The following is a 19,767-nucleotide window of genomic DNA, read 5'->3' on the forward strand; positions in this document are numbered from 1 at the left end:
AAAACATGTAGGTGTACTGAGCCTGCTATGGCCAGCCAATGTGCTGGGCGACAGAAGAAAAGGGTGGACAAGCAGAAAAGCAGACAAGGTGCCGACCCTAGCACCTTGAGCTTCTTCAGGGCACAGCGACCAGACTTTCAGCTGGCAGATGCTCTCTAGGGAAGCACAGGCCCTGGGTGCAGGCAAGAAGATGGCCCAGGCACCTCCGAGCTCGGGACCCCGCCCACTCACCACTGGGCCCCGCCCACTGGAAGCGAGCGGCGCAGCTCGGATCCCGCCCCTTCGGCGGCAGCAACAGCGGCTGCGCAGGACTCCGAGGCACAAGCACGCGGGCAGTCAGCTGTCAATCAGGCGCGGGGTGAGCTCGGTGCAGCCGGAGCAGCGGTGGCGGCGGTGGCGATGGGACCCCAGCGAGAGATCTGCGGCTAGCAGGCTGCACTTGCTCCACGGGTCAGGGGGTTGGAGGGGACAGGTAAAGCCCAGGGTGCGGTGATCTATACTCGGTTTGTCCTCCAGTTCTCCCTCTCCTCCCTTTCTCTTCTTTCTCTCTCTCTCTCTTTCTCCCTCCCTCCCTCCCTCCCCCTCATCTCTCTCTCCTCCCCTCATCCCTCCCTCTCATTTCTCGTCACGTTTACTTTATGTGCATAAATCTACAAAAACCATAAACAAGGGTTTGGGAACTCCATGCTTTGACGATTTGTTACGTAAGAATTTGGAAGGTGTACGGAGGAAACTTAAGTTTCTTAACTGTGAGACAAGGTAAGTTGTATGTTAGGTAAGAGTAAATGTTATGTATTTGCAGTTTGGAAAGCTGGTTTGATTTGTTTTCCAGGCTGAATTTAACCCCCACTTGCTCTCCCCACTCTTTTGCCACCTCTAAAAATATTTAAGTATTTTAATATTATCTCAGGACCTAATTCTTGTGTGGTTAGAAAGGGGGGTTGGGTGGGGGTCGGACTGAGGCTGATGGCCTCAAAGAAAACAGAGCTGGAGTTCAACAGCTGGTTTTCTGTTTGTTTTTTTTTGTTTCCTTCCTGGCAGAAATGTTTTCAGAACCTTGGAGAGCTCCTTGGCTCCAGGCCAGCCTTTGGTGAAGGGCAAGTGTAGAGTCAATTCCTGCAAAGAAAAGGGAAGGGGGGGGGGGAGGGGTGTGCTGGGACAGATAAAGAATGGAGGTTTAATTGATACAGGCACAGATGAGAGAGAGTGGGTGGGTGGGCGCTTAGGGAGAAGAGAGATAAAGAGGGGAGGGAAGGAGAGGGGAGGGGAGAAGGGAGGGGAGGGAGAGGGGAGGGGACTGAGGAGGGGAGGGGAGAGAAGTGGGGGAGAGACTAGTGGCTTGTTTTCTTTTGCTTATCAGATTCAAGATACCCACAAAATAAAATTTTGGAGCAAAGAAACAAATCTTGGAGAAGATTTGGCTATGATTCATATGCACTGAACCTGCAAAATACTGAAAACAGTTAAACAGTTCTCAACTAGGTTTATTCACCTCCAGTCTTTGGGGTTCTCCTGTGAATGGAATCGGAATTGTTCATCAGAAAGAATTCTTAATGACCTCTTGAAAAATATGCCCCCAGTTATTATTTTATTTTGCATGACTAGAGTAATGCATGAAACCAATAGCTCTATTGCTGGCAATGACTTTTTAATTAAATTTTGCATGGGCACCTGGTTTTCTTAGTCAGATGAAAAGTAAAATTATCAGGATAGGAAGAAAACAGATATAGGAGTGAAAACCAACATAATGGGTAAATCAACCAAAGAGTTTTAATAAGTCTAAAGTGTATGTAATAGATTAGAAAGTTCAATGGCTATAAAACTCATTCATTTTATAATATAAGGGAACAGGCACCAAATAGATTAATTTTGGAGTATCCAGGAAGCATATAATCTTTTTACTTATAATTTGTAAAGTACAAATGGATCAGTCTAAGGGGTATTATTTACTGCATGGAATATAATTTATATCAAAATCATAATAGTGTTTGCATAGTTGTTATAGTTTACAGGGTCCTTTTCATTTGTGTTGTCTTAATTAATCTATAAACTCACAAGAGCCCATTGAAAAGTTACAAAATGTTATACTTTTGTTAAAAAAAAAGCTATCTCTGTTCTTGAACAAGAGGTTCTTTGCTAATGTTTTTTGTTGACATTAAAATGATTCTTTATAACTTATACAAATGGCTTATAAAATTTAGGTTTTTATCTAGATCACATTCTTCAGAGATTTTTTTTTTAAATAGGCTTGAAGAATGTGCCATTAAGAAGAAAGGGTCAAAGAGTAAATAACAAAAAGAGGAAGAGGAGGACTTCAAAGGTAAGACTCAAACCTTGTCACATGTTGATTTATGAGCACCTTGTCATTTGCATGTAGGCAAATAAGAGATTTAAAGAGAATATGGGTTCTTTTCATTTTGGTTTTAGACTTTATATAGTTTTCTTAAAAATACATCTTGAAAAGGTAAAATAATAAGATAATTGCATAGCATCACCCCTCCTTTAAAAATTGCATGGTGGATGCATAGCCATTGATTTCGAGGGTATAAAAAGCTCTAAGATAGGGCCACAATCTCTACCACTATTACAGGAGAATGAAATACCCTTGAAATGATCTGGAAACACATTTTCAAGTTTCAAGGTCATGCTTATATAATTCTAGAATGCCTGCGTAAAAAGTGGAAAAACTGTGACCAGGCTTTCCTGTCTTCCTGCATTTACTGTGAGTCTGAGTCTTCTTAGTAAACTGACCTTTTGGTTTGGTGCTGGGTAAATGGTCTAAATCAGCCACGTGCCTCTACCTTGCAGAACTGGCCCTGTGGAAAAGTGGCTCTAATGGGAGCCTCACTCTCATTATCTCAGAATGATTTTATGGGAGAGAAACGCAGTATGAAAATGGAATGATATTTCAAGTAGAATAAATAGAACAAGGCCTGTGCCTGGACTCAACAACTGACTCACACACAGAGCCATGGGAAAACACTCATCCTTTTTATGCCTCAATTTTCTGTCAGTCTTCTCTCAAGGAGACCATGAAGACAAGTAGTATAAAGTCTGTGGTATTCTTAGAATTTCATGAGGCATAAATATTTATTTCTGTTTTCATGGCTATGAACATTTTTAAGTAAAATAAAAAGTAACTGCATATATTAGACAAATTCAAATTTCCAACAAATCGATACTATAGTATATTGGCACACATAGAGATCAAAATAACACATGTATGGGTTTGTTTGCCAAATAGAGGAATTGTTCAAGGGATTCTCAGTATTTGTACTTCTGCTGCAAATATCTCATTTTGGTGCTTGTTTCATTGCAATTATTGCCTTATGAGTACTTCTCCTTCTAATCAGGAATCTGTTGAGAACAGACTGTGCCCTGCTCATCTTTGTAACATTATCTCACATAATCTAGCACATAATTAGGGCTTTAAAAACACTGAAGGAACAGAGGAATGAAAAATGAAGGACCACTCAGGCCATCACCCATGCCAACCCAGGCAGAACTCGATGCCAAGAAGTTTCAAAGTGCTTGAGATCAAAGTGGTAAACAGGACAGAAGAAGTCCCTGCCCTTGCAAAGCTCACAGTCTATCATGTCCCTGGTCTTTCATACCATACATACTGGAGTATCAGGTAGTAACAAGTACTGTGAAGACAAACAAATTTGGACAAGGAGATAGAGAGTGATAGAGGGCTGATGTTTAATATGCTGATTGCAGAAAACCTCTCAAAAGAGTTTGGAAGGGAAGTTAAGGCATGATTTTCTCCTTCTATGGTTTTCTGGGATATGATAGGTATGCCGTGTTGCTAAGAATTGAATATCCATTTAATGTATAACTGTACATGCAATTGAGATAGACAGACTACAAAAATAAAAATAAAAATAAAATAAAATAAAAAATGTGGATGGGTCCTCACAAATCAGCACCTAGATTTTCCTTCAGGGAGAATGAAAACAACTGACTCTTCATAGAAGACCAAGAAACCAGAGTTGCCTGTGCTCCATCAAGATGGCCATGTTGGTCCAGCAGGCATGACTCAGCGGTTGAGCACTGACCTATGCACCGGAAGGTCATGGTTCGATTCCTTAGCAGGGCACATGCCTGGGTTGTGGGCTTGATCCCCAGTGAGGGTGTGCAGAAGGCAGATGCTCAATGATTCTCTCTCATCATTGATGTTTCTCTCTCTCTCTCTCTCTCTCTCTCTCTCTCTCTCTCTCTCCCTTCCTCTCTGAAATCAATAAAAATATATTTAAAAAATAAAAAAAAAGATGGCTATGCTGGCAATGAGGATGCAACAGGCTCCACAAGCAGTGTTTATAAAAATGAATAGTCACAGAATTCATTTAAATACAATACTGGAAATATTTTCACTCACCTCTTCCCCCCCATTCATGCATTTCTTGGGGTATGAAGGATTTCTCAAAAAACGGGGAGCCCTCTAGGATCTGTCACTTAACAACAGTCATAGATTTTTTTTTTTATATTTTATTGATTTTTCACAGAGCAGAAGGGAGAGGGATAGAGAGTTAGAAACATCAATGAGAGAGGAACATCGATCAGCTGCCTCCTGCACACCTCCTACTGGGGATGTGCCCGCAACCAAGGTACATGCCCTTAGCCAGAATCGAACCTGGGACCTTTCAGTCCATAGGCCGAAGCTCTACCCACCGAACCAAACCGGTTAGGGCAACAGTCATAGATTTAACATTAGTGATTTTGCTCTTGATACTGCTATAGCTATTGAAATACAAATATCAGAATTCTCATGGAACTTGCTCATTAAGTAAATGATGAGCCAAGCTAAAAAGCCTTTTATATACCTTCCATTTCTTCTCTAATTACTCAGCTCTTAAAGTGGCTTTATAATGCGCCCTGTGTATCCTATTTATGATACTGGAGGTGTTAATTAACCAGATGGATTCCAAATTACTGTAACATTTGCTATATTGGGACAAAAAGTTATTGGCTTACCTATGAGGAATGTAACTCTTTGTTGAGATTTTGTAGGTGCCACATTCTCATTCCATTTTGTTATATTTTAACATTCATGTTCTTCCAAGTGATCACTCTCTTGGAGTTAATCCCAAGATATATGTATGGGAAGATGTATGAACCTCTAAGGCCTCAGGAACTACAATTATAGGTCACATATATGATACTGAAGTTAACTCATTAAACAAACTATACACAACCACTCATTCTACTAAATACCAAGTAACTAACCCAATTAGTAACTTATATGCTCTTTTGAACTGAAGTTTCCTACATACAATAGTAAAGCAGACTTTGGGACAATGACAATCAATGAGAGTTAAGAAGGAGGTGGGAAATTAGTAAACCCAGTTCTGTATCCAACAGAAATAACTGACCCAGTCTGTAGGTTCATGGCCAAAGACTCCTGGACAACTATATCTAGAAGGAATGAGAGTGCAACCATCTTATTTTAAGGTTTAAAATCAGAGACCAGAGAGGTTAATAAGTTTGCCTGAGATGGCATGACCAGTAAATTGCAGATCAAGAACTAGCATTAAAGTCTATTCTCTGCTCTGAGGGGTTAGCACAGCGCAGGCCATGTTGTTGTGCTTGGAGAGAGGAGAGAGGCTTATTAGGATTCCTTTTCTGGAATGCATCTAGCATCACTAAAGCCAATTCTGACTTAGAGTATAGCCTTCCGTCACTCAGCCTCAAAAACATTTGTTTTATCACACTTCCTGTCTCTCTTATGATTTTACCCATGTTGTGTTTAACAAAGTTGGATTGCTGAGGCTCATCCTATAAAACAGAAACAGTTAACCTAGTGTGCTGGAGACAAGCTGTGCAGGGAATGACTAAAATATATCACCCAGTGCTGCTCTGCATGAAAGCTCAATCCTGAGAAAGAATGACTTCAGCGTCTCAGAAAAATAAGTCTTACTGTTGCCATGAGGGATTCTTTTTATCCCATAACATCTATTTTTGTCCTTTTTATGTTAAAGTCCCTGATACTTTATAGAAAATCTGAAAATATATATTTGAATGAGTTGGTTCTAATAATCTAAGTATGTGACTCAGTGCATGTATTGTCATGTTTCATCTGCTCCCTGACTCATGGCATAACATTTAGCAGATGATTCTTCTATGCCTCAGTTTCTTCAGTGGCAAAGCAGAATTGGTAATAACAATCCTATCTCCTTTTGACTGAGATTTTGTTAGAATGTCTTAAAAGAAAGTGCCTTTAAAAGTGTTCTACTTGTAGATCACTAGTCATAGCCCTTATTAATCATCTTCATTGTACAAGCAATAAGTAAATAGTACTGAAGAAGTCATCCTGGCATTTAAAATATGAAAACTAGGTTAACAAAAGAAGACGTTGGCCATGAATCCACAGACTGAGTCAATGATTTTTGTTGGATAAACAACTAGATTTACAAAATCTGATCCATCAGACTTTGCTGTTCTAATCAGGCAAAGTACATTCTAAACTCTTGATTTGAAATGTTTAAAAGCTAAAAAAGAAAAAAAAATGCCTCCTTTGATCTCACCTCCTGGATGAGTTCTTTAAATGGTAGCTCCACCTGAAGCAGGAAGAAGGCACAGGCACAGGGAGTTAGGCACTAAATGCAATATTAACCAACGCTTATAAGGATGAGATTATTGGTTACCATCTTTAGCACCTGATTGCATCATTTTTTAAAGATGAGGGCCATATTTTCCTGAATTTGACTAAATTTTCTAACTATAACCCATTTATGGTCAATGGCAAATATTTACAAGATATTCTTATGGGTTCACTTTGTGGCCATGGGACGGAAAATGTTAAATACCCCTGGCCTCAGCTTTGCTGTTAGCCCGTGAGTCTATCCAACCAAACTAAGTGGCCACACAGGGGCACTGGCCACAAATTTAGATTACTTTTCCTTGTAGATATGAATGACTACTTGGCTTCTTGATAAGTAACTGGAAACATTTAATATGTCTTCTGTTAGCTTGAATTATAGCACAAGCCCTGGTTCAATTGGGAAAATGCCCTTCTATATTGTTCCTTGCTTTGTCATTCTGAGACTATGTCCACGCAAAGAAAACAATCTAGAGGATAATCGAAAAATCTAAATAATATTTCACACCTCCAGCTACACAATACTCTGTTTATATGGAGATCAGAAAACAAAGAACAAACAGAGAATAGCTGCAAATTCTCTTACTAAAATTGCTATCCCTCAGTAATTCCCACCCCCCATGGATTAATAATAAAATGCTTCTCTCTATGGGTAATGATTAGGTCAATGAAGAAGAAGGCAGAGTCCCAAACAACCTATCTGGAATATAGTTTCACTTAACAATTATCTGAATTCTTATTCATACTAGACACTTCATGGAAAATAATGAAAGCTGGGTCTACTCTCTACATTATGCTTTAGCATCTCACATGGACAGATGTAACCACAAATAATTACTGAACTACCTGATGTTATAGTTAGTGAGGTGTAAATTATTGCCCAAGTCATTTGTGATTAATAAAGCAGGAAGCACAAGTTGCTCGGAAGCTTTTTAATAAAGCTTCTGTACAACTTGACAGTTAGTTAAAATGTTAGAGCAAGATACACTAGATCCAAAGGCAGAATTTCAAACTACTAAGAGTAACACCATGTAGTTTCCACAAGGGAACGCCATTAAGCATCTGAGAGGACAGCCCAAGACAAATTCCATCTGTAGAAAGTGAGTGCCTACCTATTTCTTTACAAGTAAATATGAAGACTATGGGATCCCAAGAGATTAAAGATTACTTGCCAAGACAATGAAAACTCATTGTTCAAATAAGCTGACACTACTCAGCCTGGTTCTCATCTTTAGTATGCCTTTTGATCCTGAGGCCAGAGCCCATGAGGCTGATGCGCATGGATATTGTCTTTCCAGCTGGGAAGGATGAGTTCTTGCAGCAATATCTGTGGGTCCAAGCAGGCACCAGCTGCTGCTGAGGGCGGGTACCAGCGCTACGGAGTCCGGTCTTATCTGCACCAGTTTTATGAGGACTGTACCACCTCAATCTGGGAGTATGAGGATGATTTCCAGATCCAGAGATCACCTAACAAGTGGAGCTCAGTATTCTGGAAGGTAAGTCAGAAGCATGTGTTTAACTTAGGAAATGCAACAGCTATTGGGTATGGTAAGTACTGTAAAGCTGTAGGAACGGAACTTTGTGTGTGCATCCCTCCTGGTGAGAGTAAATACAGTTTTCTCCCCTTAGGAAAGTAGAGTATAAACCTTGGGCTGAAGGAAGTCTCTAGACAGCATTATTGTTGATTTTCAGATTAAACATTAATAAGTAAAATTGCCCTCACTAATTATTATTTTTGCTACTGTTATTAATGTGCCACTAAATTCACCAATTGTGAAGCCAACCATGGGAAAAATACTATATGTATCCAGCATCCCTTACAGTCTTGGTGAGTATCATTTGACAAATTATAATAATTATTAAAAAGGAAATAATTGGGTATGTAGAGAGGGTTAATGCTGGGACATAATAAAGTGGTCTGTATTCCAGCTCAAGCTCTACCAGATATATGATCATCAACTTCCGCTAATGAAGGAGCCTCCCTAGACAGTGTATTCAGTTATTCAACATATAATTAGTGAGCACCTATTCTGTGCCCCAAAATTGCAAAATTCTGGAGACTAAAGTGGTAAGCAGGAGGCGTAAAAGCCCTTGCCCTCGTGGAACTTACCATCTATCATGGTAAACAGACCATAAAGAAACAAACCACATAATAGAATGTCAGGTCATGACAAGTACAATGAAGAGCAATAAACCCGGAGAAGAGGCCCCGGAGTGGAGGACAGGTACGTGGATGTGCTGATCATAGAAAGGTTTCCACGGGAGAGAGCTGCGCAAATATGAGGATGAGCTGAGGGAGCAGACCATAAAAGGATCTAGCTGAAAGTCATTCCAGGTTGGGAAAACAGCAAATCTAAAGCTCTGAAAAGGGAATAAGTTTGACGTGTTTGAAAAAATAACAAGAGGTACAGTCTTTGTGGAGTGGAATGAAATGGGGAAAAGGAAAGGTGATGCATTCAGGAAAACAATAGAGCTCAGATGATGGATGTTGAGCCTTTTAGATGATAGTGAGGACTTTGACTCTTACCTGGAGAGCCATGAGAAGCCATGTGAACATTTTATGCAGAAGAATTATGTGATCAAATTAATGTTTTAACAGGATAATTCTAGCTAGTGTACAGAAAAGAGATTATAGAAGGAAAAGTACAGAAGCAGCTAGTATAGGGGCTATTAAACTACCCCAATAAGACATAATGGTGACTTAAGTTAAGGTGATGTTAGTGGAGATGGTGATAAGTAGTCAAATTTAGCATAAAGTTTGAAGGCCAAGCTTCAGGACATGCTGATGAACTAGATAAAAGGCTAAGTGGAGTCAAGCATGACTCCAAGGCTTGCAGCCTGAACTATTTAGTGAATGGTGTTATCATTTACCGGGATGGTGAACTCAGGGAGAGCAGTGGGATGAGTGGGGAACTAAGAGTTTTATTCCAGCTATGCTGTATTGATGATGCCTGTTAGACACACAAATGGAAATCCTTAGTAGCAATTTAAATACTGATCTGCAGTTCATGGATTGGGAGTCAGTGGTATAAAGAATGTATATAAAGCACCAGACTAGATGAGATCACCTAGGAAGACAGTAGGGACATAGAACAGAAGGGTCATTGGGACATACCAACATTTAGAAATAAAGAAAAGGCTGAGGATTTGGGAAGATACAGTCTTGGATGATGTTTCTGTTATATCCCTCCAGGTATAACATTCTGCCCCTCAGGGATTTCCAATCATTCTGACTTTCTCCCAAAGTATCTCACAATTGTAGACATTGATATTGACATAAACTTGCAATTTATTGACAATAGTGTAACAAGAGACAGTGTAACATGATTATGAAGATGGACTCTGTCTTCAGACTGCATGGTTCAAATCTCAGCTCTTCCATTTAATAGCTCTGAAACTTTGGAGAGTAATTGACCTTAATGGGACTCTTATGGTGATACTTATAGTACCAACTAGATAAAGTTGTGAGAATTAAATAAGATAATATTTACCTAGTACTTAGAACAATGTCTTGTACACACTCAATAAGCATTCAATGTAGGAGTTACTATTACCAGATGCCATATGAAACATTAAATCCTGAAGTGGAAATAAAACTGTAAATCTAGTTAATAAACAAAATATTGGATAACCGTTGTTAACATAGATTACTCAAGACCTGTATTAATTAAAAATCTCACTACGGTCATGTGCTCTGTGTTAGAATTGGTCAAGCTATCATCCTTGCACTGTCACCTCTGATAAATCCTTGCTGGCCTGGATCGATGAAATAAATAGCCAAGTTTGGCACATATTGTATTTACCCATATAAGTGGGTGGTTGCTTCAGTATGTGTCAAAAAACAAATATTTGCCTCACAGATCTGTTGTGCCAAGAGCCTAAAATGCCACTGCCATACAGAATATTGTCAGCATTAATGTGGATCCAAAGCACTGGTGGTTATGTGATTTGTGCTGCTGTGAGTTCATCAAATAATATAAAAGTGTGTATTTAAAATAAAGAACTCATAGTAAATTACCAACTCCAGATTTCAGATTTCAATATTCAATATCTTCTGCCTTTTATTTTATATACAAACAGGATCCAAAAGTATTCTTGCAGAGAAGAAAAACAGGCAAAATCCATAGCCTTGTAGAGATTATATTACAGCAAAATCCAAATCTTAGACTTATATTCTAATCCATAACACTGGACTGGGCATTCAGAACCCTTCAATCAACCTGAATAACCTAGGAATCACTGTCTTAAAGACCTCAACCCTACAAATGGAATAAACCAACTACTCTTGCCTTTCCTCCTTGGAAATACAAGTGAATTCATTTCAGTAGGTTTTTTAAAAATATATTTTATTGATTTTCTACAGAGAGGAAGGGAGAGGGATACAGGGTTAGAAACAATCATGAGAGAGAAACATCGATTCAGCTGCCTCTTGCACGCCCCTTACTGGGGATGTGCCCGCAACCCAGGTACATGCCCTTGACCAGAATCGAACCTGGGACCCTTCAGTCCGCAGGCCAATGCTCTATCTATCCGCTGAGCCAAACCGGTTATGGCTCAGTAGGTTTTTGAAGTGCTCTCTACCATTACAGGGAAAGAAACTGGCTATGCACATGTTTCTATTATGATTCTTTTTATTTTATTTTTTTCCTTTCAAATTGCATTTGTAGGTGGTTTAAGCTTGAGCTTCCCCTTCCCCTCTTCCACTATAGTGTTGCCATGATCATGCTGATATCTCCCTCGGTACTCTGCTCATAGTGTCTCAACGGGACTCTGCCCTCAAACCAGCTCCCTGGCAGTGGGCAGCATGGAGGGATTAATGAGAATGGAGATCGGAATCAAATGGGGCTGAGATAGATTATTTGCTCCGCCATATGGATCTACATAGCATCCATCTCACAGTGCTATTCTTTCTACAGATGTTTATATGTCCACTGTGCACAAAATATGTGTTAGACTTTGGGGTTCAGTTAATAAAATGCTATTCTTTACTTGTGAATAAGGTATAGTCCTAACTATAGCAAATGGAAAAGATAGACACATACACAGATGGTTACAATCCTACATTCTAAACATTCCCTTAAAAGTAGTCAAAGTAGTTACTAGAAGCACAAGATGGGGAGAACCTGATGCAGCCTGCTCCCCCTCTTTTCTCTCAAGACCTTCCTCCTACCTGTCCCAATCTCTCCAGTTTCCCCCCTAAGCTAAGTCAGAATTTAAACCTACTTTTTTTTATTTCTCTTCAAAGTATCACTAGATATTAAGGAGATGGTTTCACAGTAGAAATGAGAGGAGCTATGGAAGCCTCTTAAGAGAGAATTCATGTGATATTCATTGTATTTTTAAATGTTTTTCTTAGATAGGACTTGAAGAATGTATAATGAAGGATAAGACTACCAATGGAAACCATCAGAATGCTATTGTGATTATCAGGGCAAGATATAGTAATGGTCTGCGCCATTAGAATAGCTGTGGTAATGGAGAGGAGATTCAAGGTTCAAGAGAACTTTATGAGATAGAATCTATATGATTCAACTCACTATTAACTATTGATGTGAGGAGAGAGTCAGTGAATGGGTGGCTGGCAGGAACACAGATAGGAAAAATGGAAAGGAAGGAAGGAGTACCATTTAGAATACTTGGGTTTGATGAGCCTTTGGGACATCCTATTGTCCTCCTCACTGAGTGCTCCCAGTAACTACTATGACTACTTTTAGGGGAGTGTTTATCATATTGGACTGTAACAATCCTCCTATTGACTGTTATAAATATGAGGCTAGAGTCCAGGGTAATTATTAAGGTTCAAGTTGGAGAATTGGAAGTCATTGGTATATAGGTGGTATTTGAAATGTCAGCAGCAGATTAAACCTTAGAGAGAACATACTGAACAAAGGGTATGAGTCAAGGTGGAACCCTTGAAAACACCAATAATTAAGAACAATATCTGGCAAAGCAGGTTGAGAGTGGGTTGTTAAAGGGGAAGATGTAATAGGAGAAGAGAGTTGTATCAGGGATAACAATAGGTGAGGGTTTTAAGAAAGCATGAGTGTTTAACACAATGACTGCAGAACATTCAAATGAGATAAGAAAAATCACATGGGGTTTGAAAATTAGGAGGTCATCAGTGATTTCGGAGAGAGCAATTTCAGTGGAATTATGGCGAACCAAAGTTGGCTGTCAAAAGTAGGAATGACTTCAAGCAGTAGCTAGTGAGGAACGCAGGATTTTAGAACAGATATTGAAGATTGAAGCAGCTGAATGTGCTCATGTGCGAGAGAGGGACAGAGCCTCTATAAAGTAGAAGAACTAATGCAAGATAATGGGTACCACCACCCAGGTGAAGGGAGCTTGAACGCTGTAGGAGGTAAGGCATGTGAAAGGACCTAGATCATAGTCTGGCATAGGTTTTCGACTTTGTAAAGCTCAATGTCCTTACAGGCAGGTCAGACAAGAAGGTCGGGACATAAGCTAGAATTTGTTATCTCTGCTGGCAAGCTGACACTACTCATAGCTCAGATCCTGCTAAGGAGAGGTCAGCAGCAGCCCTCAGGGCTAATGAAGAAGAAAAGCCAGTCTTCACTCTTGATGTGCTTCCCCTGGATTACCTCTAACCCACATGGCTCCTTTCACATTTAGCTCCATCCAGCATTTCCCCCCACATGCTGCTCTTCTCTGCCATACTAGTTCTTGCTTCCAACAGTCATTACTGCCTCCTCGCTGCCAGAACAGCTGCGTTGCTACTGCTGCCAAATCTGCTCATTGGAGTAAACTGCATTTTCAGAACTCATCAGCTCACGGAGCTACATCGAAGGGGATGTTGGTCAAAATAACAGCATTCTCTGGCTTGTTGCCCCCAGCAGCAGAATTTCTGGAATCCAAGTTCTCCTCCCTATCCAGTCCTCTCTTCCAACAGCAAGGTCTGGGTTTTCACACATGCTCCCAATAGCCAGGGGAATCATCAGAAACTACAGCTCAAGAGCTGTCCTTGCTGCTGTCTTTAAGCTTTGTCACAGCCTGGGGAGGTCTTCCTCTCTCACTATTGGTATTGATCTAAGCACCCCACAGCCCTGGGCTGCTCTGGTGTGCCTGAGGGAGGCCCTTTGCTGGAAAGCATTTCAACTCTTCTGCGTGGCCCTAAACAGGGCTGCTTTGCTCTCTTCAACCCTTAAAATATCTCATTTTTAAAAACTCTATTTAATAGAGCCCTTATCTTCTTAGATCTAGGACCACTGCAACTTAGAGACAATTGTGATACTGTAGAGCATCACTCTCAAGATTTTTTATTCTCTCCAGTATTCCAACATGGTACCAGAATTAAGCTGATGTATGCCAGCATCCCTCCTCACCTCCATTATATGCTGAGGGAAGTTAAGATGCAGGGAAGTTTGATCCCATCATTGCTCCTTCATGCCTACCATTCCAAGTTCTCCCTGATATGTTTTAACAGATTTAGAGTGCTTCTCTGGGAACATCTCTTGAAGATTCTTATTAGACTTACATTTGTGGTACCTTCAGACTCTTTGGAGTCAGCTTTTCATTACATTGTGTTCCACCCCACAGACGGTAGGCATCTACTATCTCTCTGATACATGGATATCACCAGGAAAAGGGAGAAGGCTCAGGGAGGCCAGCCACTTTCCAGTTCTTGAAGTGAGCAGAAATTCTGCCATCTGCAAGTCATGGTTTGCCTTTTAGCTTTTGACTGCTATTCCAAGCATGAATTTTGAACTATAGAACACTGCTCAGTTGAAGAGCAGACTTCTCTGAGAATCAATCACCTGACTCCATATTCAGCAGCCTGGGGGTTCAGGTTGGCCAGTCAGGAATATTTATTGAGCACAAGCTGGAATCAGAGCTGTGGAGAGACAAGACAGAAATAGAAGATGGAGAGCATTGGCCTCAGTTACTCGTAAGAACTTTAGAAGCTAAGATGGATACATTTTTGCTGTCCTCAATTTTTGAGAATTATTGCCAGTTCTTAGGGAGAAAGGTAATTTAGTGACATATGAAGCAAGTCACCATGGATATTTAAGTTAATTTAGTTTGTACATTCAAAATTTTCCAATGTGAGTCATTTTTTAAGTTATGTTTAAATAATGGTTAGTCTTTGATGGTGAATTTATTCACCACCATTTTTAGAAAAATGTAGAAAGCTATTTGAAATGTTATATTTTACAACCCAATTTCTTCTGTACTACATATTGACTTTTTTTGTTTTTCAGTTTCCTCACACTATTACATAATGGAATTTTGTCCATCTATGGTAACAAAAACTTTGTTGCAATAAAAGAAAATAATATCAGGCAATATACAAAATCATAATTGGTGAAGTATCATGGGAGAATAAAAGGGGTGGAGGGCTTAGAAGACCTGGGATAGAGTCCAATCAAAGCACTTGCTAATTATAGGACCTTGAACTATGCTTCTTCAACCCTATAAACCACAGTGTTTTATAGATGAAATAGGAATAAAAATATCTACCTCTCATAAGGCTGGTGAGGATAATGTGAAAAACACATCTAGCACTAGGCCTAAGTTATAATAGACTAGAGGCCCAGTGCACAAAATTCCTGCACGGCGGGGGGGGGGGGGGTAGGGAGGGGCGGGGAGAAGGGTGTCCCTCAGCCCAGGCTACACCCTCTCCAATCTGGGACCCCTCGAGGGATGTTTGACTACCCGTTTAGGCCTGATCCTGGTGTGATCAGGCCTAAACAGGCAGTCGGATATCCCTCTCACAATCCAGGACTGCTGGCTCCCAACTGTTCGCCTGCCTGCCTGCCTGATTGCCCCTAACTGCCAACCTCATCACCCCCTAACCACTCCCCTGCCAGCCTGATCAACACCTAACTGCTCCCCTGCCAGCCTGATTGCCCCTAATGCCCTAACCTGCTAGCCTGATCACCCCTAACTGCCCTCCCCTGCCAGCCTGGTTACCCCTAACTGTCCTCCCCTGCAGGTCTTGTCCCTCACAACTGCCCTCCCCTGCTGGCCATCTTGTGTCCACATGGGGGCGGCCATCTTTGACCACATGGGGGTGGCCATCCTGTGTGCTGGGAGTGATGGTCAATTTGCATATTACCTCTTTATTAGATAGGATGCTCTCAGCAGAAGGTCACTGCCACCAATCCAATGCCAACAAGAGTCCCCAATCTCAAGTGTGGTAAAAGTAGAAACTTTATTCAGTTAAAACAATTTGCAAACTGGAGAAACTCAGCCTCCAGGAGAAACTGAAAGTCAGCTCCCCAAAGACCAAGTCAGCTCCCCAAAGACCAAGTCAGCTCCCCAAAGACCAAGTTTGCCTTACATAGGAAAAACTTCCACCTTGGTCCCAGATTGGTCTATTTTTATGTAAATCAGGAATCCAAATTTGTGCAGTTTGATTGGTCCAAATAACACTGTCTTGATGGGCTGGAATTGTCTATTCTGATTGGTTATTATGGAGATGCTCTGATTGGTCAGTAAACATGCAAATGAAGGTATAGCTGTGTAGTTCTGATTAGATGAGGCAGGTCTCAGCCTATTGGTGGAAATATGATGCCAGGAACTCCTTTATAAGAGTCAGCTCACTCTGAGCAGGAGTACAATTCAGGTGACTCACAGTTCAACCTGTGGCTATCTCTTGACTCTCAGCATGCATGTGAGATCTCTGCCAGCAACAGTTCTTAGACTCTGATTATGAATTTGAGTCCAATTAATCATCAGATCTTCTTTTTTGCAGATATATTTCTTCTTGAGGTTCACAGTGCTTAATAATTCTAATTTTCCTTTTGCCCCTTTGCTAAGGTGATGGGTTTGCAAATATGTTTTCCTTCTAGTATATAAACCTTCTTTATTAGTGTATTACCATGGGGTTTAATTAATAAATGAGTTAAGTAAACATACTTTTAAATGTTCACGATTAAATGGTGTTATGTATTTGGTTATTTTTCCAACCTTGTTATTCTAACTAAAAGCAATTAGAAACAGGAGGAAATGAGAAATGTGTTTAAAAAATAAATAGCTATATTAGCTGTTCTTTATTCTAAGTACTGAGCAATTGTAATGCGGTTGCCAATGTAGCATAATTTTAAAAGAGGTACATTTCCAAATAATAACAACTACTTATTACCATGTATAACTTAGTCAGGCAAAGGACTAAGCCATTCATGAATGGCTCTTAGTCCTCATAACAACTCTATGAGGTGGGTACTATTATCATTTATCATTTTTTAGGTGAGGACATTAATAACAGTGTTTAAGTAACTTTCCTTATATGATTCATTGCTAGTTGGCAGTGCTAGAATCCAAGTCTGTGTCTGTTAATTCCAAACCTCTGAGTTTAAACCACCAAATGGTGTATTACTTTCCATCTTCAGCATGTTACATTTTATTAGAACTTGAGCTGATGCAGTGTAATTTCCATCTGCTATTCCTACCACTTCTCAGCATCTGCACAAGCCCAACCAAATAGCTCCCTGTTAGAGAAAGAGTGCTGGCCTGGGGTCAGATTTGTGGCTTCCAGCCCTGCCTCTGCAACTTGCTAGCTGTTCATCCTGGGCCACTGACCTACCCTCTGCAAGGTTACATTTCCTCAGCTTTAAATGGTTATGGTTCCATCCCTGCTTACTTGCGGAAGGGGTAAGTAGTTAGTTATACAGACTGTCACTGTCTTCCAGCCAAAATCACCAGGACATAACTATATATTGAACGAATTAAGTTTATTATGCATCATAGTGACAGAGATGACACCGTAAGGGCTCCTGGAGTATTTCAGTAAGGGAGTGTGAGGAAGGACATATAGGATGTGGGCTGTAGTTGAGTGATTTGGGGGAGGGCCTAAGGGAATAGGAGTTCCCCCTAGATAGGGGCAATTCTATGATTGAATTTCTTAATGAGTCTTATCTCTAGGGAGAGACTAAAGCTGTAATTGGTCTAGAAGCAGCAGTCATTCATATTGGCGGACAGGAGAGGAGGGGCTGGGTATTTGACCTTGTTTTGGTCTGTGCTTAGAGAAAACTGTGACGTAGTCTTACTTCATTGCGGGGCAGAAAGCGCTTGTCTGTTGATGTTCTGTGAAACTGACTGTGCCAACAGGAGGACAACGTGGCCTCACTGTGAGCTCCAGGCAGCTGCTAACAACATCAAGGCCGGGGTAGAGTCAGGCCAGCTCCTGGGTATCAGGGCTGCTTTTCTCTTCCTCGAGACCAAGTGAGACAATGTCAGCAAAAGGGAGCTTTGCCAACAACAAAGCATTGTGCACACCAAAAGCTCAAAGGAAAAATTAAGACAGTACTACTGTTTCTGATTGACATTAAAATCAGAAAGGTGCTCCTTTCACTGTCTTCTTTAACCAGAAAACTATATAGGCTTCTTATATGTATTTAGGACTGGCTGGGAAAATCTACTCCCCCCCCACCCCCTCCCCCCAAAACAAAAACAAAACAAAACAAAAAACAAGGTCTGTCCTGGACGGCTCAGGGAGAGCTGAGGTTCTGTGTTTACCTGCCTCGCGTCATTGTGTCTTTCTCTAGGTCGGACTCATCTCCGGCACCATCTTTGTGGTCCTCGGACTGACTGTTGTGGCAGTGGGCTTTCTTGTGCCCCCCAAGATTGAAGCTTTTGGTGAAGCCGATTTCATGGTGGTCGACACACACGCTGTGCAGTTTAACGGAGCCCTTGACATGTGCAAGCTGGCGGGAGCCGTGCTCTTCTGCATAGGGGGCACGTCCATGGCAGGGTGCCTGCTGATGTCAGTGTTTGCGAAAAGCTACTCCAAAGAAGAAAAATTCCTGCAGCAAAAGTTTAAAGAGCGAATCGCAGACATCAAGGCTCACACCCAACCCATTACAAAAGCTCCGGGCCCTGGGGAAACGAAGATACCAGTCACTTTGTCCAGGGTTCAAAGTGTCCAGCCTGTATTGGCAACCTGAACCCTTTCCCCCATCCTCTCCTCTCTAACTGACACACGCGGCTACAATGGAGCAGGCCAGCGTTTGAGAAGACAAAGCATTTGGCCTTGCTTTGCCCCGTGGCTGTCCTAGGCTGTGGGCCCCATAGGGCAGGAGTTCACACTCACTCGCTCAGCGGCCCTGGTGAGGGTGGATGCCATGGGTGGACCTGAGCACAGGCACCGGCTGCTTAGAGGGTGCCTCCGTGTGCCCCCGGGAGCCCCCTGAAACTCCCCTCTCCTAGATTGTGGCTCAGTGTCATTTTCCGTGTTATTGGGAAGCCCTGAACAGTTTAGACCAGCCTACCAGTCACTACCGTGGCCCGCTTCATTTTCTAATATTAGTTTTTCTATCTTTCCTGTGTGGTGCTGCCCTCTGTATCTCATTCCATGTAAGATATTGTCATATGTGTTCGTAGAAAAATCGAGTTTCCTGATTTTGACCCAAACATTATTAGTCTCTTAACTATATCTTAATATGAGGTTCTTGAGATTGGGTACATTTATCAGAGACCTTCACAAATCCTTTCTGTTTAGGTTTTTTGTTTGTTTGTTTTTCACTCAAGCTGAAATTGCCAACTCTACAATCTTCAGGAGAAGTTTATGTTGGGAGAATCTATTTACACAATGTCCAAAAGCACATAATTAGAAACCAAGAAATTTGACTTCCTACTGCTAAATAGCTGAGAGGCCTTAGGGCGATAATTTAATTTCCCAGGCCTCAGTTTCCCCATCTGTATAATGGGGGTCCTGGGCTGTGATGTCTGAGGTTCCTTTTTTGCCATCTGTCATCAGGTCTCCTCCAAGTATGTTTACGATGTCCTGTGGTTCCCACCACGGTGAAGTAAGGTTCTTTGAAACGTGGACTCCAAGAAAGCCGCCAAATCGGTGGCCTCCATCCATCAACCCTTCAATATCCAACCCCAGCAGTTTATAGGAGGCTGCCATATTTTTATAAAGACAATAGTAAGCCATCCTCAAATAAGAAACCAGAGTAGATATTAACCTCGAAAGGGGTTTTCTTTCTCCAATAAGACATTTTATTCTCCAGCAAGATATTTGTCTCATCCCTTTGACTTTTATTTAATATGTGGATTTAAATGGACTGAGGAAAATGGACGATGTGACCTTGGTATTTATTCTCTCAGAATTTGTGCCCCTTCATGTTCTCCCCCCTCCCCTTCCCTTCCCTTCCTTCACTGGATAAATAAAATATGTGAACCAGCAGAACCTGAATTGCATTGTC

General features: G+C 41.2%; 1 protein-coding gene across 2 annotated transcripts; it reads left to right on the top strand.

Moving 5' to 3' along the window:
- Positions 1–307: 307 nt before the first annotated feature.
- Positions 308–19,751, top strand: NRSN1 (neurensin 1). Of its 2 annotated transcripts, none has more exons than XM_081085942.1 (4): positions 308–472; positions 2,247–2,320; positions 7,897–8,094; positions 18,106–19,751. In XM_081085942.1, the coding sequence occupies exons 3-4, from the start codon at positions 7,906–7,908 to the stop codon at positions 18,502–18,504; spliced, it is 588 nt and encodes a 195-aa protein (XP_080942068.1). In that variant the 5' UTR covers positions 308–472; positions 2,247–2,320; positions 7,897–7,905; the 3' UTR covers positions 18,505–19,751. The 2 variants fall into 2 exon arrangements, with proteins under 2 accessions (XP_080942068.1, XP_080942069.1); XM_081085943.1 differs by having other exon boundaries at positions 309–759.
- Positions 19,752–19,767: the final 16 nt, after the last annotated feature.

This window comes from Myotis nattereri, assembly GCF_964212035.1.
Source record: "Myotis nattereri genome assembly, chromosome: 3".
Classification (NCBI taxonomy): domain Eukaryota; kingdom Metazoa; phylum Chordata; class Mammalia; order Chiroptera; family Vespertilionidae; genus Myotis; species Myotis nattereri.

Coding starts and splice junctions, on each gene's coding strand:
- NRSN1 (XM_081085942.1), top strand. CDS start 7,906: ATGAGTTCTTGCAGCAATATCTGTGGGTCCAAGCAGGCACCAGCTGCT. Junction 8,095..18,105: donor GGAGCTCAGTATTCTGGAAG/GTAAGTCAGAAG, acceptor GTCTTTCTCTAG/GTCGGACTCATCTCCGGCAC.